Raw genomic sequence first — 22,384 nt, forward strand, 5'->3', positions numbered from 1 at the left:
TACTGTCCTAGGTGTAAATATTCAGCGGGAGATCGAACGGGCCCCGGGCCGCGCCGTCCCCCGTGGGTGGCGCTCGGCCCCCCCGCGAGTGACCCCCGTGGACATCCACACTCCATTGTCTGGCCTTGTGCTGTGTCTCCTCTCTCCTGGGACTGGGGTGGGCGGGTGGGCGGGCTGTCATGGGGAAACTGCCCTTTCGATTTTAAGTGAAAAATTCCGAAAACTAAGGTGATGGCTTGTCTTGGTCTTGTGCTTATCCCTGGCGCGCTGTTCCCATCCCTGACCCGCGCCCTGGCACCAGCTGGGGACTCGCTTCATTGCCTTTCCTCCTTCTTCTTCTTTTTTCTTTTTAAACCCTCTTTACCTTGTTTTTTTTTTTTCTTCCCTGAACGCATCAGTCGCTGGTGCTGTGTCTTTATGAATGTTTTAACCATTTCCATGGTAAAAAGAATTTTATATTTATGCAGTTGTACAATTTTATTTTTTTTTCTGCAAGAAAAAAAAGTGTAATGTATGAAATAAAAAAAAAAACCAAAGTCACTTGTTTGAAAAATAAATCTTTATTTTGGACTTTATAAAAAAAAAAAAGCAATGCAGTAACCCCCTCCTTCCCCCCTTAGACCGCTATCGATGTTGTCTCCAGTGCAAAAACAAAAAAAAAAATCCATGTTCTCACATCTGTAACGATCCCAGCAGTGAGTACCCTCGTCCGTCTTGTATTCAGTCAGGTTAAACAATGGACAATAAAAGAATGAACCCACACCCCGTGTGTGCTTGTGTGGTCTCTCCAAACACCCCTGCCGGGACCACCGACTGGGCGGCTAATTATCCAAGATCTTGAAGAAATACTGAACCTGAAAGACAGAAGGGGGGGTGTCGGATTAAGGGCTGGGGTTTGGGGTCAGGCCAGGAGCACCTGCCCTTAGCCTGGGAAACGGGATTTCGAACCCCGGCCAGAGGCAGATTTGAAAATAACACCAGCGACAGCTTCTAGAAGCCCCACCTGGGTTCTTTCTACCAGGTTTGGTTGGTGCCTGGAAGTGCACCAAAAAACAGATTGGCCCTTGCTTTTTTTTTGGGTTCCTGGTTTGGCCTAGGTTCTTATCTCGCCAAGTTTAAAAACTAGACTTCGGGGCTGGAGCGATAGCACAGTGGGGAGGGCGTTGGCCTGGCATGCAGCCGACCCAGGTTCGATCCCCGGCAACCCAGAGGGTCCCCTGGACCCTGCCAGGAGTGGTCCCTGAGTGCAGAGCCAGGAGTCAGCCCTGAGCATCGCTGGGTGTAGCCCCAAAACAAAAGACGTAAAAAGCACCCAGTACGAGTGGGGTGGGCAGGACTCCTGGTTCCTTGCTCGGGCCAAGGAGTGACGAGGGCGATTCTGCAGGGCATCACCTGATCCCCACACCCGGCCCCGAGTGGTATCGCCTGGGCCCAGAGACCACCAGGGTGTGTGTCTCGCGCTCAGATGCGGAGCGCACGCGCGTCCTGACATCCAGAGGAAATCTTTTGTTTCCCTGAGTCCCTAGTCCCTCCCTGTCGCCTTCCTGGTCCCCAAGCTCAGCAATCCCCCCTCGCAGGGACCCAGAGATAAACATCTCGGCGGAAAACGGGCCCTGGGATGAAGGCGCTTGGTGTGCACGGGCCTTGCAGGGGGGAGCCCCGGGCCATGCGCCCCCCACCACGCAGCCCTGCCTCCACACTAAGGGCCTCCCCGTGCAGGAGAGGGGCCGAGGGGCCGGACCCCACCACAGCCACCAACACCTTGGGACGATGGGACCACCGGTGGCTGACAACTGTCCCCACCCCACAGATGGACGGACACGGTGACACTCGCCATGGGCAACCATCCCGGCTGCTGAACCTCCAAGGCCCAGGCGAAGACATGGGCCTGCACCCTAAGGCCCATGTCTCCTGCGTTCTCATCGTCCGTCTGTCTGTCTGTCTGAGGCGTTAAGGCCCTCTGCCTGGGAGGGAGCCTGCTGGGGGCCCGCTGGCACCGTCTCTCGGCATCAGGGAGAGGCAGGCCCGCGTTTCCCTGGACGGCAGCGCCTGGCCTGTACCCTCTGCTGCCCTCCGTGCCTGCGCGCGTCAGGGAAATGGGGCCTTGGGGCCCCAGGGTCTGCCTGACTCCCCGCTGCCTGCCTGCAGAAGTGGGGGTGGGGGTCCACGCACGCGGCTCTTGGGACCCTCAGGCCACGGGGTAAACGCCGCAAAGGCACCTGCCGGTGGGCGGGGAGGGGGGCTGCGGGGTCCCCGGGAGCCGCCAGAGTGCTGGTCCCGTCTCACAGGCCCTCTCGGGGCACTCGCCCTTCCCGAGACACTGGGGAAGGGACCGAGAGACAGACGGACAGACAGACAGATGGAAGGGCAGAGACAGATGAACAGACAGATGGACAGAGAGAGAGAGAGAGAGGCACAGGTGACAGGCGGACAGACGGACAGATGGATGGATGGACGGATGGACAGACAGATGGACAGACAGTTGGGTGGACAGAGATAGAGATGGATGGACAGACAGACAAACAGTCAGACAGACAGACACAGACACAGGCACAGACAGGTGGACAGACAGAAAGACAGAGATGGATGAGAGACGGACTGACAGACAGAAGCAGAGAGACAGGCAAAGATGACAGGCGGACAGACGGACAGGCAGGCAGAGACAGACGGGCGGATGGACAGAGATGGACGAATGGACGGACAGACAGAGAGACGAACAGACAGACGAAACAACAGATGAATGGACAGAGAGACAGACAAACAGACACAGAGAGACAGAAAGATGGACGGATGACGGATGGACAGACAGGTGGACAGACAGACAGGCAGACAGACGGATGGATGGCCGTGGCCTTGGTGAGACCCTCACCCTCCACAGGTCGGTCACCTGGCCGTTTCTGACCCCTCGGGCGCTGGTGGCCGCTCACGCCAGGTTACGGGCTGCTTCGGGAGCATAAAGGTGAGAGTTGCTGGCTTGGGGAACTGCATGTGTGACGCAGATGACACCAGCAGGGTCTGGGGATGCCAACGGGCCCATGGAAACTCACTCTTTCCCCAAGACAGACACAGTACAGGGCCGGGCTGCGGGTGGGTGGGCACTGAGGCATGAACCCCCGTTACGGCTGACGGGCTGGGACATGGCTGAGGGGGAGCTGGGGGGAACCCCAGGGACACATCATGGGTCAGGACAGTCCCTCGAGAGAAAAGGGAGAAACGGGGGGGGGGCGGGGACGGGAGGGGGCAGGAGGGATGCTGGGAACATCGGTGGTGGAGGGTGGAGGGATGGGCACACGAGCACGGAAGTTTGTAAGTCTGTAACTGCATCTCACAGTGATTCACTAATTAAAAAAAAAAAAAGGAGAACCGTCTCCCCGCCCGAGCGGCCATCTTGTGGGTGCTGGTGCCTTTGCACCGGGCATCGGGCCGCCCTCCTGCCGCGGTGCCAGCTCAGGGCCTTCCTCTGCCGGAGGGGGAGGGGGAGGCCGGCTCAGCCTTCCAGGGCTGAGTCAGCGGGTTCATGACCCGGAGACTGAAGGTCAGGGCCGGGGTGGAGAGTGGGTGAACCCGGGGCCTGGTGGTCGCCCCCGCCCTCCCCACTTCTGCTTTCTACCCAGAGACAGGCCCCAGTGGGGGACAGGGTCCTGGCGGGGACCCCTCGCGCAGTGCTCAGAGGCACCAGGCCCCTTTGCATCCCGGGCTTGCACTTTGGGGTTTTCGGGCTGGTCCCTGAGCGACCTTTGCCCTCGGCTGGTGGGGTGGCTGCCCCCCCCCCCCCCCCCGCCTGCTCTCCCGCACGCCCCACAGACTTTGGACCGTGCTGGGCTTGCAAAATAAAAAGAAAAGGGAAACCCCTAACGGGAACGGCTGTTCTTCCCAGAAAGCTTCTCAAGGTCCAGGTCTTGACAGGTCCGAGGACACGGTTTCCGCCTGTCATCAAGAAGGAACCAGCGGGAGAGTGGACTGTGGACCGAACATGATGGCCATCCAATGCCTCTTTTGCAGACCACAGCACCCCAAAGGAGAGAGAGAACAAAAGGGAACGCCCTGCCACAGAGGCAGGGCGGGGTGGGGGGGATGGGGGGTGGGAGGGATGCTGGGACCCGTGGTGGTGGAGGATGGGCACTGGTGGAGGGGTGGGTACTGGATCACTGTATAACTGAAACCCAAGCACAAAAATTTGTAAGTTTACAACTGTACCTCACGGTGTCTCACTAATAAAGATTTAAAAATAAAAAAAAAAAGAAGGAACCAGCGGAAGGAGGACTTTTCCCCCACAGGCACAGAGCAGACGCCTGTGTCCCTGAAGCCTGGACCCCGAGAGAAACAGGGGGAGGGGGCCCAGCACCCCGAGTGAGCACTGCCAGGAGGAGGCTGGAGCACCGCTGGGTGTGACCCCCAAATGAACGGCAAAAAAACGGAAGAAAACCGGGGGGCTGCTTGGGGCGGGGTTGGGGGGTATTGTACTGCGCCCCGAGCCTCACGCAGGCCCAGCTACTTCCTCCTTTCAGCCATGCCAGGAATGAGCGGGGGGAAGGGCTGGAGCGATAGCACAGCGGGGAGGGCGTTGGCCTTGCACAGGGCCGACCTAGGTTCGATCCCCGGCATCCCATAGGGTCCTCCAAGCACCGCCAGGAGCGATTCCTGAGCACAGAGCCAGGAGGAACCCCTGAGCACCGCTGGTTGTGATCCCAAAAGCCAAGTAATGAAAAAGAGGGGCTAGGGCGATAACACAGCAGGTAGGGCATCTGCCTTGCATACGGCCGACCCAGGTCCGATTCCCAGCATCCCATAGGGTCCCCCAAGCATCGCCAGGAGAGATTCCTGAGTGCAGAGCCAGGAGGAACCCCTGAGCATTGCCGGGTGTGATCCAAAAAGCAAAAAAAAAAAAAAAAAAAAAGAACAAGTAGGGGAGGGACAGGCGGGTGACCAGGACCCAGGTCCCGCCGAGCCAAGAACCCTAAAACGCTTGTGCAGACACATGGGGGCTTTGTCTGCATCCCCCCAGGCCCTGGAGCCCTGGGGGGAGGAGACGCAGGGGCAGGTGTGGCCCCCAACGCCCAGGACACCCTCCAGCACCCAGAGTGACACTGTGCAGGCCCAAGTGACCGGGGTGCAGCGGCGTTCCCGGGGCTGGCCAGGGCCCTCAACGCCCAGCAGACAGCGGGATCGGGTGACGCTAGCCGGGGCCGGGTCAATGTGTCACGGCTGCCGGGCGCAGGTTAATGTGTGACGAGCAGGAAGGGAACTTTGCACATGTGGCTTGCAGCAGTGGGTCCAGCATGGTGTGGGGCAGCCCCAGAACCTTCCTCCCGGGCCCCAACAGTGCTCAGGGGCTGAGACCCCTCTTTGCTCTCAGCCAGCCACAGCCGAGGGTGTCTGTGTGGACATGGGACGCAGGGCTTGTGTGCTGAGGACTCCCTGGGTTCCGACAGTGCTCCTGGCCTGCTGTGCTGGGATTCCCCGGACCCCGACAGTGCTCCTGGGCCTGGCACCTGGCGAGGCTCAGGGAACCCTATGGGGTTCTGGGGCTTGAACCCAGGTCAGCCAGGTGCAAGGCCAGTGCCCGCCCACTGTGTTGGAGAGGGAAGAGAGAGAGGGAGGAAGGGAGAGAGATGGAGAGAGGGAGAGACAGGAAGAGGAAGAGCGAGAGATGTCATTTTATGGGGAAGGAAATGAAACAAACCCAGCGAGACGCACTCGCAGGCAGATGAAAGCAACCCCGGGGACTGCCCAGGCTGGAAACTGTGCCCCAGGGTTGCCAATATGCAAGGCAAATGCCCTCCCTGCTGTCCCATCGCTCCAGCCCACAAAAAATGGTCAAAAAAACAAGAAAACTGTAAGTTGTTCAGTCACGGTCTTCCTGTTGTTCATCGATTTGCTCGAGCGGGCCCAGTAACATTGTGAGTCTTGTTGTGACTGTGTTTGGCATCTCGAATACGTCACGGGGAGCTTGCCAGGCTCTGCCGAGCGGGCGAGATACTCTCGCTAGCTTGCCGGGCTCTCCGAGAGGGGAGGAGGAATCGAACCCGGGTCGGCCAAGTTGGCTGCATGCAAGGCAAACGCCCTACCGCTGTGCTATCGCTCCAGCCCCAAGTTGGTAATGATACCAATCTTTTAATGTTTCTCTGAGTTTCCCCTAAACATGTTTTTTTTTTTTGGTTTTTGGGTCCCACCCGGCGATGCTCAGGGGTTCCTCCTGGCTCTGCACTCAGGGATTACTCCTGGCGGTGCTCGGGGGACCCTATGGGATGCCGGGAATCGAACCCGGGTCGGCCACATGCAAGGCAAACACCCTTCTGCTGTGCTATTGCTCCAGCCCCTAAACGTGACTTTCTTAACCCCTCAACGGACGGATTTTCATGGGTATTTTTTCTGGGAGCCAGTCCCCGTGCTATCTGCCTCTGCTCCCTCTCTGGGGCGTCACCTCACCTCCTGGAGGTCATTCCCGGACCCTGAGCACACAGACACCACAACGCCGACCTGCCCCAGCTTCTACGGCGAAGGGACTGCAACAACTCCAGCAACAAAACCAGCTTGCACAAAGCCGTCCCCTGGGAGCCCTGGCGCGTGCACAGGGGCCAGAGACGCCGACCTCGTCCCCGGCTGGGTTCCACGTCACCGGTCGGCGACAGAATCCACAAGCCGCGCCTTCCCTTGGGCTGCAGTCTCTGGCCCTGGACGGGCCCTGGACGCCACCACAGCCCCTGGACGCTGGACCCCGACGCCCCAGGCGCGGCCGCGTCCCCGGCTCTCACCTCTAGCAGCCCGTCCTCCGGAAGGTCCGTGCAGTGCACTGCATTCTGGATCTTGGTCTTCCCGAAGACGGCACGCAGGGTACCCGGGCGCAGGTGCCGGGCGATTTCCTGCAAAGCACAGCAAGTCCCCTCCAGGTCAGCGTCACTCGGGAGGGGGAAACGGCCCCAACCACCCGCTAGACTGGAAGACGGTCGTAAGGCAGGAGACGGCGCGGAGGGCATCTGCCTCGCACGCGGCTGACCTGGGTTCGATCCCCGGCATCCCCTGAGCCCTGTTGATGTCAGGGGCGGGGCACGGGGGGCTCCCGTGAGGTGGGGGAGGAGAGAGACGGTCACTCTCTCCCCATCCACCGCCTCTGCCACCGGGGACCCAGGGTTACTGGAATTTCAGGAGTAGAAAAGCAGAGAAGTGAAACCGTTTTATTTGGAGGTTTTGAAAGGGAAGGAGGGAGAGAGAGAGAGAGAGACAGAGACAGACGCTCAGGAGAGAACCTGGGCTTCTCCAGGGACCCCGACATCCACCCCAGCATTAGACAGGAAAGCATGAACGTCCCCATGGACACCACATGTGCTCGGTCACGTGGGCACGAGCAGCACATGGGCCGGCATATGTGTCCTTCTGTTTTTTTGCTTTTGGTCACACTGGCAATGCACTCCTGGCGGTGCTGGGGGGACCATATGGGATGCTGGGAATCGAACCCGGGTCGGCAGCATGCCAGGCCAATGCCCTCCCCGCGGTGCTATCGCTCGAGCCCCCGTCCAAGGTGGCTTCTCTAGGGTACCTTCTGGGGATGTTTTGGTCTAAAATGTTCTGAAGTCTTCCCTGGGCTGAGTCGCTACTGAAGTTAATTGGATGAAGGGAGGGGTCCGAGGTTATCCAGGGAACTTCCTTTATGGGGAGGGGGCCCATCTCCACGGGGTCCGTTGCTGGCGCCAGGTGAGGGTCTTATCAGGCCTGAGTTCTTGTTTGCTGCAAGGTTGGCTTTTGAAACTGCAGAGCTATGACTTCCTGGGAAATTTACTGCCATCGCCTGGGGAGGGGCCTTCCCTGCCTGCCTGTCTACCTGCATCAATGCCGGGAGGAAGCCCCAAGCTTTGGGGCCGGGAGTGGCCCCCAAACAAACAAATAAAACAATCCCACCAGTAAGGGGGGGGGGCAGTCCCTGGAAATGGCACAAAGGAATGAAACCCTGAGCACTGGGCATCCCGGTCAGCCAGGGCGGTTCTGGGAACTCAGCCCTGTGCTCCCCGCCCGACCTCATCTCTGCAATGGGCTTGGTACCCTTGAGAGCCAGAGCGAATGGACACCCAACCCTGACCTCCCCTCCCTGGAGGGCTCAGCCCAGGGAAGGGGTGAGGCATGGCCACCCTCAAATCCTCACGCCCTCAAATCCTCACGGGGGCAGGGGAGGGGATTCAATCCCCAACCCCCACCCTCCAACCCCAGGAGTCAAAGGCCCAGATGTGAAGTGTCCTGGCCTCAGGGAGGCGTCTCTGGGCTCATCCCGGCCCCCCCAGTCCAAACAGCTGCCACAACCAGCTCCCCCTAGAAAACGCTGGAGCCCCCTGGGTCCCCCCCACCCCCCCGGTGGGCCAAGGTCCCCCCGGCTGCCAATGCTTCTGTTTCTCGGCATTCTGCGGGGGCGGGAGACGGTTCCTGGCACTCTGACGGCAGACACGGATGCCTGGGGACCAGGCAGGGCGGACTGCAAACCCCAGCTTCAATTTTTAATAGGGAATCCATCGTTGGGGGAACGGTGGAGACTTTGAGAAAAGATTTATTGGGCTGGAGCGACAGCACAACGGGGAGGGCGTTGGCCTGGCACGCGGCCGACCCGGGTTCGATCCCCGGCATCCCACAGGGTCCCCCGAGCACCGCCAGGAGTGATTCCTGAGTGCAGAGCCGGGAGTCAGCCCTGAGCATCGCCGGGTGGGACCCAAAAAAGCAAAGAAGAAAGAAGGAAGAAAGAAACGTGGGGGAGGGGAACCACCCTTTGGCCTTGCAGAATCTCAGTTCTCCTGAGGGTCGGCCAGAGCCAGCACAGGGCACACGAGTGCCGAGGGCCGGGGGTCTGGCACCAACCCCGCCTGCCTCCTCCCCCCCTCTCTTCCTGAAACATCCGGCGAGGGATGCTTTGTTCCCACGGCCCCTGCACCCACTGGGCCCAGCGTCGGGGTCTGTGTGGCTCCTTATCCCGACTGTCATCTCCAGCTTCTGGCAACAAAGTCGGAAAATCCTTGTGCCAGATGCCCTCTTGGAGGCACTCGGAATGTTCTAGAATACGGCGGTGGGGAACCTGCCCCCCATGGCCTTGCTCCATTTCAGCCCCTCTGATCTCACTGTGGTCACCGATTCCACGGCACAGGCGGAGGGGTGGATGTTGGGGGTCGCTGGCCGCTGGGAGGGTGCAGCCGAGGGAGTTGGGGGTGCTGGGACCCTCCCAGTTCTCAGGGGGGTGGGGTTGTGTAGGGTAACATTGCTTTGTCTTTCCACAAGAAGCTTAGGTTTATCTGGTTACACCCATTAATCTGGTTACACCCATCACAGTGCTCCAGAGGCACTTCCACTTCCATTGTGTTTATCTGTAAACAGTCTTCCCTATGCTCTCCTTCCCACCCAGTTAATTAGCTTTCCCCTTAATCAGACTCTGTTAATTTGTAAGGTCAGTTTCCCAGAAATCTTTGATTTTATATGAATGAGTGAAATGTTGCCTTTCTCCTCTCCTTATGCCTTATGAACAGTTTACCTTAAAGTAATATCCTTTTTGTATAGATACAGGAAGACCGTTAACATCATGCTTTGTAATTTAGGATTTGATTGGCCTTGAATATTATTCACTCCCGGGCATCTGCTTTCTCGACTTAAGCCTCAGTTGCCCTTAGTTCCTAACACCCCAAAAGCAGGGTCCCGACGAGGGACTGACTGGACCCAGGGCAAGCGGTGAGCTACCCTGGCAGCGAAATGGGCCAGGCCAAAGTGCCACGATTCTTAACTATAAATTAAGAGTTTGATCATAGACAAATGCTGTCATGATCCAAAGGTAACGACGAGACTAGGATCCTGCTAGGGGTGGGAAAGACTATCTGGCCTGAGCACTGTAGTCTGAGATCAAGATGGCCCTAGAGAGCAATTCTATAAGTTTAAGATATTTCTTACTGTATCCATACAAAATGATTTATATTATATATGCTTATATGCTTGTCGGACAAGGAGAGGAGAGGCATACCCATGGGATTATGCTCTAGGGTGGGTCCTCCTGCTGAGAGAGGATCTGTCTTAGGAGCGGCCTTCCCTGAGGCTAAGATTTCTACCCCTATTGATTTCTACCCCTATTGATTGTGACCGCACCTATGTGTGATTGTTTCCCCAGTTCCTCTTGGAGAGATATAAGGAGACTGTGGAGCAGAGACAGAAGCAGAGACAGACAAGAGAGACTGGTGTAGATGGAGAGAGAAATGGAATCAACTGCGACTAATACCTACCAGCCTGGCCCTCGTTTCCTTCCTCCGCCTGACCACTGCCATCGACCTCCCCGGGGCAGGAGAAGGGTAAGACTACCGAACGCGGGCGGCGGGAGACATAGAGCCACCGCCGCTGTGTGCCGTGCCCCCCCAACCTTGTGTGAGTTTACACAGGGCTGAGCATGGGGTGGGGGCGCCCTGGGCAGTGCTGGCCCCCGAGAGCTTCTTCAGTGATGTCTGCAGCCACCACACCTGCCCATTTCCTACGTGCCCCGCCCAAGTGTCCCCACTCCGAGCAACCCATCAGGGTCACACGGGGGCAGGGGCTAGGGGCCAATCGTGGCAGGCTCCCCGGCAGTGGTGCCAGGGTCTCCTGGCTACAGCGTTAGCTGGTCCCCGAACCAGCTGGATTTCCGCCCCACCCGGCTCCTAACACTTTGGTGGTCGTTTCCCTGTCGCCATCCCGGGTCCCCACTGATGGATCCCTCCCCACGCCTCGGAACCCTCCAGAACAGCCGCTCCCGCCGAGCCCGGGCCCAGAGCGAGCCTGGGGGACCTGAGTGAGCAGCCAGGCGGCAAGGCGGGGACGGGATCAAAGCGAGACGCAAAGACCCGGGAGACCCAAATTCAGTCAGAGCCGATGGACGCCGGAGGGGCGGAATTTAGACGCGACTAAATCAAAGGGGCGGCCCCCACCCACCCCCAGTCCCAGCTTCTCCTCTGGAGAGCAAACGGCTATTTATAGGCCCGAAATGTAAATCGAGGGCCTGGCCAAGGGACGGATGGACGGGAGGATGTGCGGCTGGCTTTTGTCATCACCCGCCCGCTGATCAACCCAGCTCCCCGCCCAGACCAGGCCCTGCCGGCCCCCAGCACGGCCCGGCCCACCTGCAGGCGGCACCCAGGGGCGGCGGGAGCCTCTGGCTGGGAGCTGATGACTTGCATTGTGCGCGCCCGCGGGCCACGTGCGCCTTGGAGTCACAGGCAGGGCCCCCACTCACCGCCAGACGGGGCAAACAAACGCTCTCTGCAGCCAAAGGGGGCCCTACCCCTGGGGGACCCCTTGCCCCTTGGGGACCCCCTACTCCTTGGGGCCGCCCTGCCCCTCAGGGACCCTCCTTACCCCTTGGGGCCCCTCCACCCCTCAGGGCCTCCCTTAGCCCTCGGGGACCCCCTTACCCCTTGGGGACCCCCTTACCCCAGGGAACCCCCTACCCCTGGGCCCCCCCCTCACCCCTCGCAGCGTGCAAGACCAATGAGGTCGTGGGGGGCACCCACAAGCTGGCGCTATTCCACGCAGAGCCGTTCTCCTGCCTTCCCGTTTCAGAATTAAAGGGGGAGGGTCTTTGGGGAGACCCCTCCTGGCGCCTGCCCTCACGGGCACCGGGTCAGAACCTGAGCTGGGCTGTGGGGGCGCCGGTGCTGGAACTGCCTCACCCCCGAGGCCAGGCGGACAAGCGGCTGGCCAACTGCCTACGGAAGCCCCCACATGGCCGGGACCCAGAGACACACACACACGAACCTCGGGCCCGAGCGACTTGCTGCAGCGACCTCTCCAGAGCCCAGTCATTAAAATCTTAGGATTCCTAGATTTATACTGCATCCGTAACGAGCAATACAGGACGCACTGTCTAGCAGGGCCCTTTTCGGCAGGTGTGAGGGGTGGTGGGTCTGGCCACGGGACGTCGAAGGCAACGAAAGTAGGGAGAGGGCGAGTATTGTGCAAAATGTCCGCCACACAGGCAGGGGGAGGTGTGGAAGGGGTGGGGGGTGGGAGGGGATACTGGGGACCATGGAGGTGGAAAGCGGGCACTGGTGAAGGGATGGGTGTTGGATGACTGTTCGATCGAAGCTCAAACACGAGAGCTTCCTTACTGCACCTCATGGTGAATCACTCACTGTCACTGTCCTCCCGTTGATCATCGATTTGCTCGAGCGGGCCCAGTAACGTCTCCATTGGAGACTTTGTTGTTACTGTGTCTGGCATATCGAATACTCTCGGTAGCTTGCCGGGCTCTCAGAGAGGGGCGGAGGAATCGAACTCGGGTCGGCCATGTTGGCTGCGTGCAAGGCAGACGCCCTACTGGTGAATCAATTAAAAAAAATAATAAAAATAAATAAATAAATAGGGGCTGGAGTGACAGCACAGCGGGGAGGGCGTTTGCCTTGCACGCGTGGCCAACCCGGGTTCGATCCCCAGCATCCCACAGGGTCCCCCGAGCACCGCCAGGAGTGAGTCCTGAGTGCAGAGCCAGGAGGAACCCCTGTGCTTTGCCGGGTGTGACCCAAAAAGCAAACAAACAAACAGACAAATAAATAAATAAATAAATACAAGCGTCTTCCCAGCACCTCCCCCCCCCACGGGAAATCGAGGCAGTTCCCTCGCCTCAGCCGATGCCAGCTCCATCCCCCGCACCCCACAGGGTCCCCGAGCCCCCACCAGGAGTGACCCCTGAGTGCAGAGCCCAGAGTAGCCCTGAGCCCACTTGGGCATGGCCCAAGGCCTCCCCACAGCCCCCCAAGAGTCTGATGAGCGTAAAGGTGGAGGGAGGCGGTTAGGCCCGGGAGTGACTGAACTCTAACCTGAATCTCATCCTTCATAGCTACAACCACTTTTTTTTTTTTACTTTTTGGGTCAGGGCTGGAGCAGTAGCATTGGGGGTAGGGCGTTTGCCTTGCACGCGGCCGACCCAGGTTCGATTCTTACGTCCCTCTCAGAGAGCCAGCAAGTTACCGAGAGTAATCGGCACGCACGACAGAGCCTGGCAAGTTCCCTGTAGCGTATTCGAGATGCCGAAAACAGTCACGACAAGTCTCACCATGGAGACGTTACTGGTGCCCACTCGAACAAATCAATGACCAACGGGAGGACAGTGCTACAGTGCCGTGATGTCAGGGATTCTTCCTGGCTCTGCACTCAGGAATCACTCTTGGTGGTGCTTGGGGGATGCTATAAGATGCTGGGGATCGAACCCGGGTTGGCCACATGCCAGGCAAACGCCTTCCTTGCCGTGCTATCGCTCCAGCCCCTACAACCGCTTTTTAAGGGAAGAAGAATCAGAATCCCTCCCTTTTTCGAAAAGCCCGTTTCCCCAAGAACTCAGCAAAATTCGGACCCTGTATGTGTGCAAGTCCGGGTTCAATTCCTGGCACCGTGAACACAAACAGACAAAAGCTAGATGATTCAATTTGAAAAAAGAAAAAAAAAATCCATCCCCGAAGAAAATAAGTAAAATTCTCAGCATCTGGCTTGTCAAATTGAATTACAGCTCCTTGATTTTCTGGAAAATATTGCTACGAAGTCAGTAATGTTATATTTGAATCGGACGTTGTTTGGCTTGTCACGAAAAAAAGCAGAAAATATTCTTCACGGGGCAGTTAGACGTCAACCCCTCCGTGACCTGCTGGCATTTCATGTTCTCCTAGCCAAGGCCTTCTCTTCGGCGATATGTTTCTGAGCAGAAGAAACCCAAGACACATAATGACTCTGAAACGGAGGGGTTTTCTTGCCTACCTCTGAACAATGACACTAATTGCGCTTACAGGCAATAACACTTACAGGCCGCCAGTCTTCAGAAAAATAAATCTTATCTTTGGCCGGGGTGCTTCATCAAGCATTTACTCTGCTGTGGAAAGGCATCCGGGCCTATTACAAATGTGGAAAACGGCGCCAGCGTGGGCAGGGTCATGTTGGAAGGAGATAGAGGCTGACCTGGGAGGGGCCGATCAGGCAAATACAGAGCCCCCCCACCCCCCCGACACACACGCACTCCCAGTGTAGTGGTCAGACCCCCAGATCCAGCCCTGGAAAGGGCTCAAGGGGGAACCCAAATTCCATGAACTGATTATTTTTTGCAGGGGGGGTGGGTCCCACCCGGCGATGCTCAGGGCTGACTCCTGGCTCTGCACTCAGGAATCACTCCTGGCGGTGCTCAGGGGACCCTATGGGATGCCGGGAATCGAACCCGGGTCGGCCGCGTGTAAGGCCAACGCCCTGCCCGCTGTGCTATCGCTCTGGCCCCCATGTCCTGCTCTTCAAAACAAATTCCTGCCTAGTTTACAGTCCCGCAATTATAATGCAAAGAACCGCAAACACCCAGTGGGGCTGGACAGGGAACTGCCAGGTCGAACCCAACGCACACTTACGGGGTCGGCAGGTCCGCAGAGCTCCCGGAAGGTCTTGGCGGGGTCCTTCTGCTGGACCTCCAGGGCCACACAGGGGCCAGCACACAGCTCTGTCACCATGTCCTGAGGGCAGAGCATTGGAGGTGACAATCAACAGAAGAGAATCACTGTGTTCCCTTGTCTGACCTGGGAGGAATCACACTCAGGAGTGCTCGGGGCTGACTCCTGGCTCTATGCTCTGGGGTCACTCCTGGCTGGGCTCCGGGGACCCCATGAGAGCGCCTTAAGCCCTGCGTGCCCCCTTTCCATGGCTGAAGATCACACGAAGTTCAGCTGTACTTCCTCCCTAGGGCCAGCAGTGCCCAAGGCCACCTGTGTGTCCAGTGTGGTGAGTGAGGGCAAGACGGGACCAGGTCACACAGGCACCTGGACGGGCCAAGTGGGGCTTCCAGGGGCCTCAGAGTGGGCAGGGCACATGATGACCGCGTGAAATGATGGCCAGTGATTCCAGAACGTTTACTTAATTTAATAATAATTATTATTATTGGCTTTTTTGTGCCACACCCGGAGATGCTCAGGGCTGACTCCTGGCTCTGCACTCAGGAATCACTCCTGGTGGTGCTTGGGGGATGCTGGGAATCGAACCCGGGTCGGCCGCGTGCAAGGCAAACGCCCTCCCCGCTGTGCTATCGCTCAGGCCCAACACTGTCCTTGGAAAAGAAACGGGCCCAGAGATAACAACGGCTCAGCCCACAGCCTCAGCGGGAGCTGGCCCAGCCGGGATCCTTTCAAGCTCACAGGTCAAGCGGAGGCACCCCGAGGTCTGAGACGCAACCTGTCCCCTCCCTCCCCAAGGGCTTCCGTACTTACCTTATACTCAGACACGACTCCTTTGTAAACTTCGTAGAACTCTTCGACGTTCGCCCGATCCATGTTGAACTGGTTTGAAACACACACACACACACACACACACACACACACACAGAGTCAACCAACGTAAAGCACCAAGAGACCTCCCCCCCCCTCCGCCATTATGATCTCCCGGACACGGTCCTTTATGGTGGCAACCAGGTAAAGACGCAACACTCCCGGGGGAGCACTGTTAAGAGAGCACCCAGGAAGGGGCTGAGCAACAAAAACAGGGAGCAGGAATGGCACGCGCCAACTCCCAGCTCCCTGGCTGGCCCGTCCTTCAGGGCCCGGGGTTCGATTCTTCCCCTTCTGAACTCTGTGCCACCCTCCAGGGCATTAACTAAGCCAGAAGCCCTCGGCCGTGCCCTGAAACCCAGATTTGGGGGTGGGGGCCCTAACACGTCTATGAAATCAAGCGCTGTTGGGTAAAAAAAGCACATAACTTCAGGGTCGGAGCCGTAGCACAGTGGGGAGGGCGTTTGCCTTGCACGCGGCCGACCCGGGTTCAATCCCCAGCATCCCCTAGGGTCCCCCGAGCACCGTCAGGGGTGATTCCTGAGCGCAGAGCCAGGAGTCAGCCCTGAGCATCGCCGGGTGGGACCCAAAAGGCCAAAAATTTAAAAAAAAATTGTATTTCTAAGCATGAAATAACATTTCGGCTCACATTCATTTTTCACAAGGAAAGTTCCAGGAACTCTGGAGACCTACTTCAGGGGCTGAAATTGGTTGTACCCTGTGAGCATGAGTTTGCTCGGGGAAAGAGCACCCGGGCACAGATCATTTCCCAAATGTCATCTGATTGGAAAATTGGCAGGTCCGGGCCACTTCCATCTGTAATGAGGGCATGAGAGCCCAGAGAAACGCCGATGCAAAACGTTTTAGAGCTCGCGGGGCCCCAAACCAGCGCCCGAGAACACGGTGACTCACCGCCCCGAGTACCCACCATCTGCATGGCTGAGACCTCGAAGCCGGCGTCCCGGATGGCCACGAGAATCTTCCCCAGGAGCCCTGGCAAAGTCAGAACACAGGGAGGACGCTTCAATCTGATGCTTTGCTTTTTCTTTTTTTCTTTTTGAGTCACACTTGGCGATGCTCAGGGGTTCCTCCTGGCTCTGCACTCAGGAATCACTTCTGGCCATGCTCGGGGGACCCTAGGGGATGCTGGGAATCGAACCCGGGTTGGCTGCATGCAAGGCAAACGCCCTCCCTGCTGTGCTATTGCTCCGGCCCCTGCTTCTTAGAAAAACGCACATGATTTCCGCCGCTCCCAAAGCATCTGGGGAAGCGCTGTGTCCCCCTCGCCAGCTGGTGACCGGAGCCCCCATTCGACCCGGCCAGCTAAGGCGCTCAGGAAGTGGTACGGGGGGGGCAGCAAAGAACATTCTGGAGATGGCGTAAAAGAGACCATTCAAAGGGCTGGAGCCATAGCACAGCGGGTAGGGCGTTTGCCTGGCACACGGCCAACCCGGGTTCGATTCCCAGCATCCCCTAGGGTCCCCTGAGCACCGCCAGGAGTGATTCCTGAGTGCAGAGCGAGGAGTCAGCCCTGAGCATCGCCGGGTGGGACCCAAAAAGAAAAAAAAAGGGACTGGGCAAGACTGTGGCCTCAGCTCTGCTCGCTCCAGATGTAACCCTGGTGGCCATGAGCTCCCAGATCTGCTCGCTCCAGATGTAACCCTGGTGGCCATGAGCTCCCAGAAGCAAAACCCAGGCATGCGGGTTCCAGGACTGACACTCCAGGCTCACACGGTTGTGGCGGAGACTAGCCATCCCTCCCGGTCTCCCCCGCCCACTGGGGGTCCTGGCTGTGACGCCCACGATCTGCCTCTGGGTGCCATCTCGGCCCATCAACGGCCTTGAGCCGGAGACTCCCAAAGGAATCTCAGGATGGATCAGCTCCCACAGGAATGTCTCTGGGCCCCGACCATTCACGATTTTGGGATTCCAGAAGCACACGGCCGCTTTTGTGGCCGCGCGACCTCTCGTGCTATTCAGAAGCAACAGAAAATAAATTATCGCATCTGCCCCAGGCAGACAGGCTTGAATGGTTGTGGGAAGGTGTCACAGTGTCATGGTGGTGGGGTTGGTGTTGAAATTCCAAATGCCATCAATGAATGGGAACAAACTTATGGAAATAAATTTTTTTTAAAAAAAAAAGGGGACTGGAGGGCGTTTGCCTTGCATGCAGCCGACCCGGGTTCAATCCCCGGCATTCCATAGGGTCCCCTAAGCACAGCCAGGAGTAATTAATTCCTGAGTGCATGAGCCAGGAGAAACCCCTGAGCATCGCCGGGTGTGACCCCAAAGGCAAAAAAAACAAAAACAGAAACAAAAAAGACCGTGGCCCCGAAGCCCTCGTCCTCTCGGTGTAAGAGACCGTGCACACGCAGACAGTCCCACACTCTAGAAAACGTGCTTTGTCAGGAGTTGCTGGGCGGGGGGGACAGGAAGTGGGTAGAAGCCGGGGCAGGTGGGGGGGTGCAGCGCGGACCCCGACAGGACACAAAACTGGGGCGTGGGCGAGGGCCCCAGGACAGCGCCAGGCAGAGACGGTGGTGGCCAGCGTCAACCCCACCCCCTGGCCAAGGAGCTGCGGGGACCAGCCCGCCCAGACGGTGGGGGGCCGGCTCGAGGGTCAGCCCCTGTGAGGGTGATGGCACTGGGGCGACACGGGGCTTCTGGGGGTCTGGCAGTGAAGCCCTCGCTGCCTGCACCCTTCGGCTTTATGATTTCTGCCGAGAGACATTTGTGCCATGAAGAGGCTGGAAGTCAGCGTGTGCTTCACCGTCGGACCCCCAGGGAGCCCCTCACAGGGGTTGACCCCGGGGCCATCCTACCCGCCCATCTTCTGGGATTCCCACTGACTCCTGACTCCAGCTCAGGGCTGACTCCTGGCTCTGTGCTCAGGGCTCACTCTAGACTGTGCTCAGGACTCACTCCCGGCTCTGTGCTCAGTGGGACCGCCCAGGACAGTGGGACATCCCAGCCCCTCTCAGGAGTCCCCCCTTCCCTCCTCCCCCCCTCCCTCCTCCCCCCTTCCCGCCTCCCCCCTTCCCGGCTCTGTATGGCCCTGAGCACACAGGGGAGATCAGGATCGAGACGAACAGATTGTCCCCGCAGCCGCACTGACTCAGCGGGTGATTTATTGGCGGCAAAGCGTAGAGGCTTGTCGGGGGAGAGGCGAGTCCTCCGAGTGCCAGAACCGGAGCTGACTCTGCCACCTGATCCCATCTCGCACCGAGCGTTGGACACAGCCATACGCCCCGGGGGCTGCGCATCACGCAGGACTACGCAACCGCCGTCCTTAACGGTGCTGACCAGAATCATCTGAGCCGGTGCGGGGGCTGCAGAAACGGCCCAGCAGGGAGGCGCTTGCCTTGCACCTGAGTAATCGGGGCTCGGCACCAGCATCCCATATGGTCCCCGAGCACAGAGCCAGGAGTCATTCCTGAGCACAGAGCCGGGAGTCAATCCTGAACACCGCTAGCAGTGATTCCCGAGGACCCCTAGGAGCGATTCCTATACACTGAGCCAGGAGTCAGCCCTGAGCACGGAGCTGGGAGTCAGCCCTGAGCACTGCCAGGAGTCAGCCCTGAGCACCGACAGGTGAGGCCCCTGAAATTTCAAACTGATCCTCTTTAAGCATATAAGATCATCCCTAATGAAACTGGTCTTATTTTGAGATCCGCCCTCATTTATATACTAGTCGATTTTCTTAGATTTCAGCTACCTTTTTGCAGAAACTATAGTTTTGTTCTCTAATTTTATTTCCTCTTGACAGGAAGCATGCACGATTTTGTCCTTGTGGAAAAGAGACAATTCACTGAAGATCCAACCGAAACTATTTAACAGGCTGCAGAGAAACTGCCTGTGAAATCGGTTTATCGGAAAGAATCTGACTTTCGCGGTGAAACGCGTGTGTTTGCGTATCTTACACTTTCTGGCGGGGGTGTTGGGCTACACCTGGCTGTGGAGGCAGAGGGGAGGGGAGGGGAGGGAGGGGAGGGGAGCGGCCGCCGTCCCAGTCCCACACTCACCTCCGCTGACGGCGTGGGGCTTGACGATGCCGCAGGTGCAGTCCGTGAAGCGGGCCGTGTTGGCGGGGCCGCAGACGCCCGTGGAGGGGAAGAACAGCTCCATCTCCTGGGACGAGACGGGGGTGGGTGGGTGGGACTGAGGACCCCTCTGGAGGCGGGAGGGGGTTGTGGGCAGGCCGGGGGGGGCGGCTGGCACCAGGCCTTCGCCCCGAGGAGTCAGAATCCGGTTCCCGTTGACAAAACCCCTCACGGGACATTCAAGGACATTCCAGAAAGACGGACGTTCAGAATCACCCAGGGGTGGGGGCGGGGGGCGGGCACCGTCCTGGGGCGGCCCTGGACGGGGGTCAGTGGCAGCCTCAGCGCAGCGAGGGGACCAAGCGCATTTTCTGGGGCTGGAGCGCACGACAAATGGGCGGGACCCGGATACGGTCCCTGAGCACAGCGCCAGGAGTCAGCCCTGAGCACTGCTGGGTGTGGCCCGGAGACAGATAAAAAGGAGGGGGGGGAGGAAGAGGAGGAGGAGGAAGAAGAGGGGGGCCGGAGCGATAGCACAGGGCGACGCTAAGCGCTGGAAGGTTCCACGTCCGCTTCAACCTATTCTCTGGCCATTTATAACCCCCCCCCCCCCCACACACACACACACACATGCACGCACGCGCGAGGACCCTCTTCTCTCGTGCTCAGGGTTTGAAAATGAGGGTGTCACGTCCTCGGCCACTCCACTCACACGCCGAATAATGATTTAAGGCAAAGAGTAGGAAGATTGATGCTTTTTTTCCCTCTTTCCCTCGAAATTGATCTCCCTAGCGAACCAATTAATTCGACTTCAGGCCCTGCCGCGGCCTGAAGCCAGGTGAGCTCCCAGAAGCACCCCGCGGGGCCAGCTCTGGGGCGCACCCGGGACGCAGAGGCAGCCAGGGTGCAATGAGGGAACAGCTCAGGGTCCACCCCCCCCACCCCCCCACCCCAGCTCCCAAAGCAACGCGGAAGCCTCTCCAAGAATCTCTGAATCGCCGTCAGGGAAGCGAAGAGACTCGCAGGCCAGAGACACAGGACCGAGGGCAGGGCACTGGCCTGCATGTGGCGACCCGGGTTTGATCTCGGCATCCTATATAGTCCGAGCACAGAGCCAGGAGTCAGCCCCGGGCACAGAGCCGGGAGCCAGCCCTGACACAGGGCCGGGAGTCAGCCCCGGGCACAGAGCCGGGAGTCAGCCCCGGGCACAGACCCGGGAGTCAGCCCCGAGCACAGAGCCGGGAGTCAGCCCCGGGCACAGACCCGGGAGTCAGCCCCGGGCACAGAGCCGGGAGTCAGCCCCGGGCACAGAGCCGGGAGTCAGCCCCGGGCACAGAGCCGGGAGTCAGCCCCGAGCACAGAGCCGGGAGTCAGCCCCGAGCAGAGCCGGGAGTCAGCCCCGAGCACAGGGCCGGGAGTCAGCCCCGGGCACAGAGCCGGGAGTCAGCCCCAGGCACAGACCCGGGAGTCAGCCCCGAGCACAGAGCCGGGAGTCAGCCCCGAGCACAGAGCCGGGAGTCAGCCCCGAGCACAGAGCCGGGAGTCAGCCCCGAGCAGAGCCGGGAGTCAGCCCCGGGCACAGAGCCGGGAGTCAGCCCCGGGCACAGAGCCGGGAGTCAGCCCCGAGCAGAGCCGGGAGTCAGCCCCGGGCACAGAGCCGGGAGTCAGCCCCGAGCACAGAGCCGGGAGTCAGCCCCGAGCAGAGCCGGGAGTCAGCCCTGAGCAGAGCCGGGAGTCAGCCCCGAGCACAGAGCCGGGAGTCAGCCCCGAGCAGAGCCGGGAGTCAGCCCCGGGCACAGAGCCGGGAGTCAGCCCCGGGCACAGAGCCGGGAGTCAGCCCTGAGCAGAGCCGGGAGTCAGCCCCGAGCACAGAGCCGGGAGTCAGCCCTGAGCAGAGCCGGGAGTCAGCCCTGAGCAGAGCCGGGAGTCAGCCCCGAGCAGAGCCGGGAGTCAGCCCCAGGCACAGGGCCGGGAGTCAGCCCCGAGCACAGGGCCGGGAGTCAGCCCCAGGCACAGAGCCAGGAGTCAGCCCCGAGCACAGAGCCGGGAGTCAGCCCCGGGCACAGAGTCAGGAGGGGCCCCAGGCACAGAGTCGGGAGTCAGCCCCGAGCACAGAGTCAGGAGGGGCCCCGGGCACAGAGCCGGGAGTCAGCCCCGAGCACAGAGCCGGGAGTCAGCCCCGAGCAGAGCCGGGAGTCAGCCCCGGGCACAGGGCCGGGAGTCAGCCCCGAGCACAGAGCCGGGAGTCAGCCCAAAGCACAGAGCCAGGAGTCAGCCCCGAGCACAGAGCCGGGAGTCAGCCCCGAGCACAGAGCCGGGAGTCAGCCCCGGGCACAGGGCCAGGAGTCAGCCCCGAGCACAGAGCCGGGAGTCAGCCCCGAGCAGAGCCGGGAGTCAGCCCCAGGCACAGGGCCGGGAGTCAGCCCCGAGCACAGGGCCGGGAGTCAGCCCCGAGCACAGAGCCAGGAGTCAGCCCCGAGCACAGAGCCGGGTGTCAGCCCTGAGCAGAGCCGGGAGTCAGCCCCGAGCACAGAGCCGGGAGTCAGCCCCGAGCACAGAGCCGGGTGTCAGCCCTGAGCACCATGAGGTGTGTGTCTCCCCAAACAAGCAAAAAGGCCAAACCCCCCCAACGCCCAACCCCCCCCTCCCCCCGCCACCGCCATTTTTTCGCCCTCGAGATGTTCCTCCCTGAAATGCCCCCTGGGCTCCGCCCCGGAGTCAGCCCCGAGCACAGAGCCGGGAGTCAGCCCTGACACAGAGCCGGGAGTCAGACCCAAGCACAGAGCCGGGAGTCAGCCCTGAGCACAGAGCCGGGAGTCAGGCCCGAGCACAGAGCCGGGAGTCAGCCCCGAGCACAGAGCCAGGAGTCAGGCCTGAGCACAGAGCCGGGAGTCAGCCCCGGGCACAGAGCCGGGAGTCAGCCCCGAGCACAGAGCCGGGAGTCAGCCCCGGGCACAGGGCCGGGAGTCAGCCCCGAGCACAGAGCCGGGAGTCAGCCCCGGGCACAGGGCCGGGAGTCAGCCCCGGGCACAGGGCCGGGAGTCAGCCCCGAGCACAGAGCCAGGAGTCAGCCCC

General features: G+C 59.8%; 1 protein-coding gene across 1 annotated transcript in view; it reads right to left on the reverse strand.

The window, feature by feature from the left end:
* Positions 1–522: 522 nt before the first annotated feature.
* NME7 (NME/NM23 family member 7) overlaps positions 523–22,384 on the reverse strand; it is a 42,446-nt gene continuing 20,584 nt past the window's right edge. The window contains exons 7-12 of the mRNA XM_056108573.1: positions 19,292–19,397; positions 16,198–16,262; positions 15,213–15,281; positions 14,364–14,465; positions 6,756–6,863; positions 523–854 (exon numbers count right to left, since the gene is read on the reverse strand). Coding sequence (XP_055964548.1) covers positions 822–854; positions 6,756–6,863; positions 14,364–14,465; positions 15,213–15,281; positions 16,198–16,262; positions 19,292–19,397 — 483 coding nt within the window. The 3' untranslated portion in view covers positions 523–821. The remainder of the gene's footprint in view (positions 855–6,755; positions 6,864–14,363; positions 14,466–15,212; positions 15,282–16,197; positions 16,263–19,291; positions 19,398–22,384) is intronic.

The sequence above is a fragment of the Sorex fumeus genome, unplaced genomic scaffold (assembly GCF_029834395.1).
Source record: "Sorex fumeus unplaced genomic scaffold, SorFum_2.1 ptg000226l, whole genome shotgun sequence".
Taxonomy (NCBI): Eukaryota; Metazoa; Chordata; class Mammalia; order Eulipotyphla; family Soricidae; genus Sorex; species Sorex fumeus.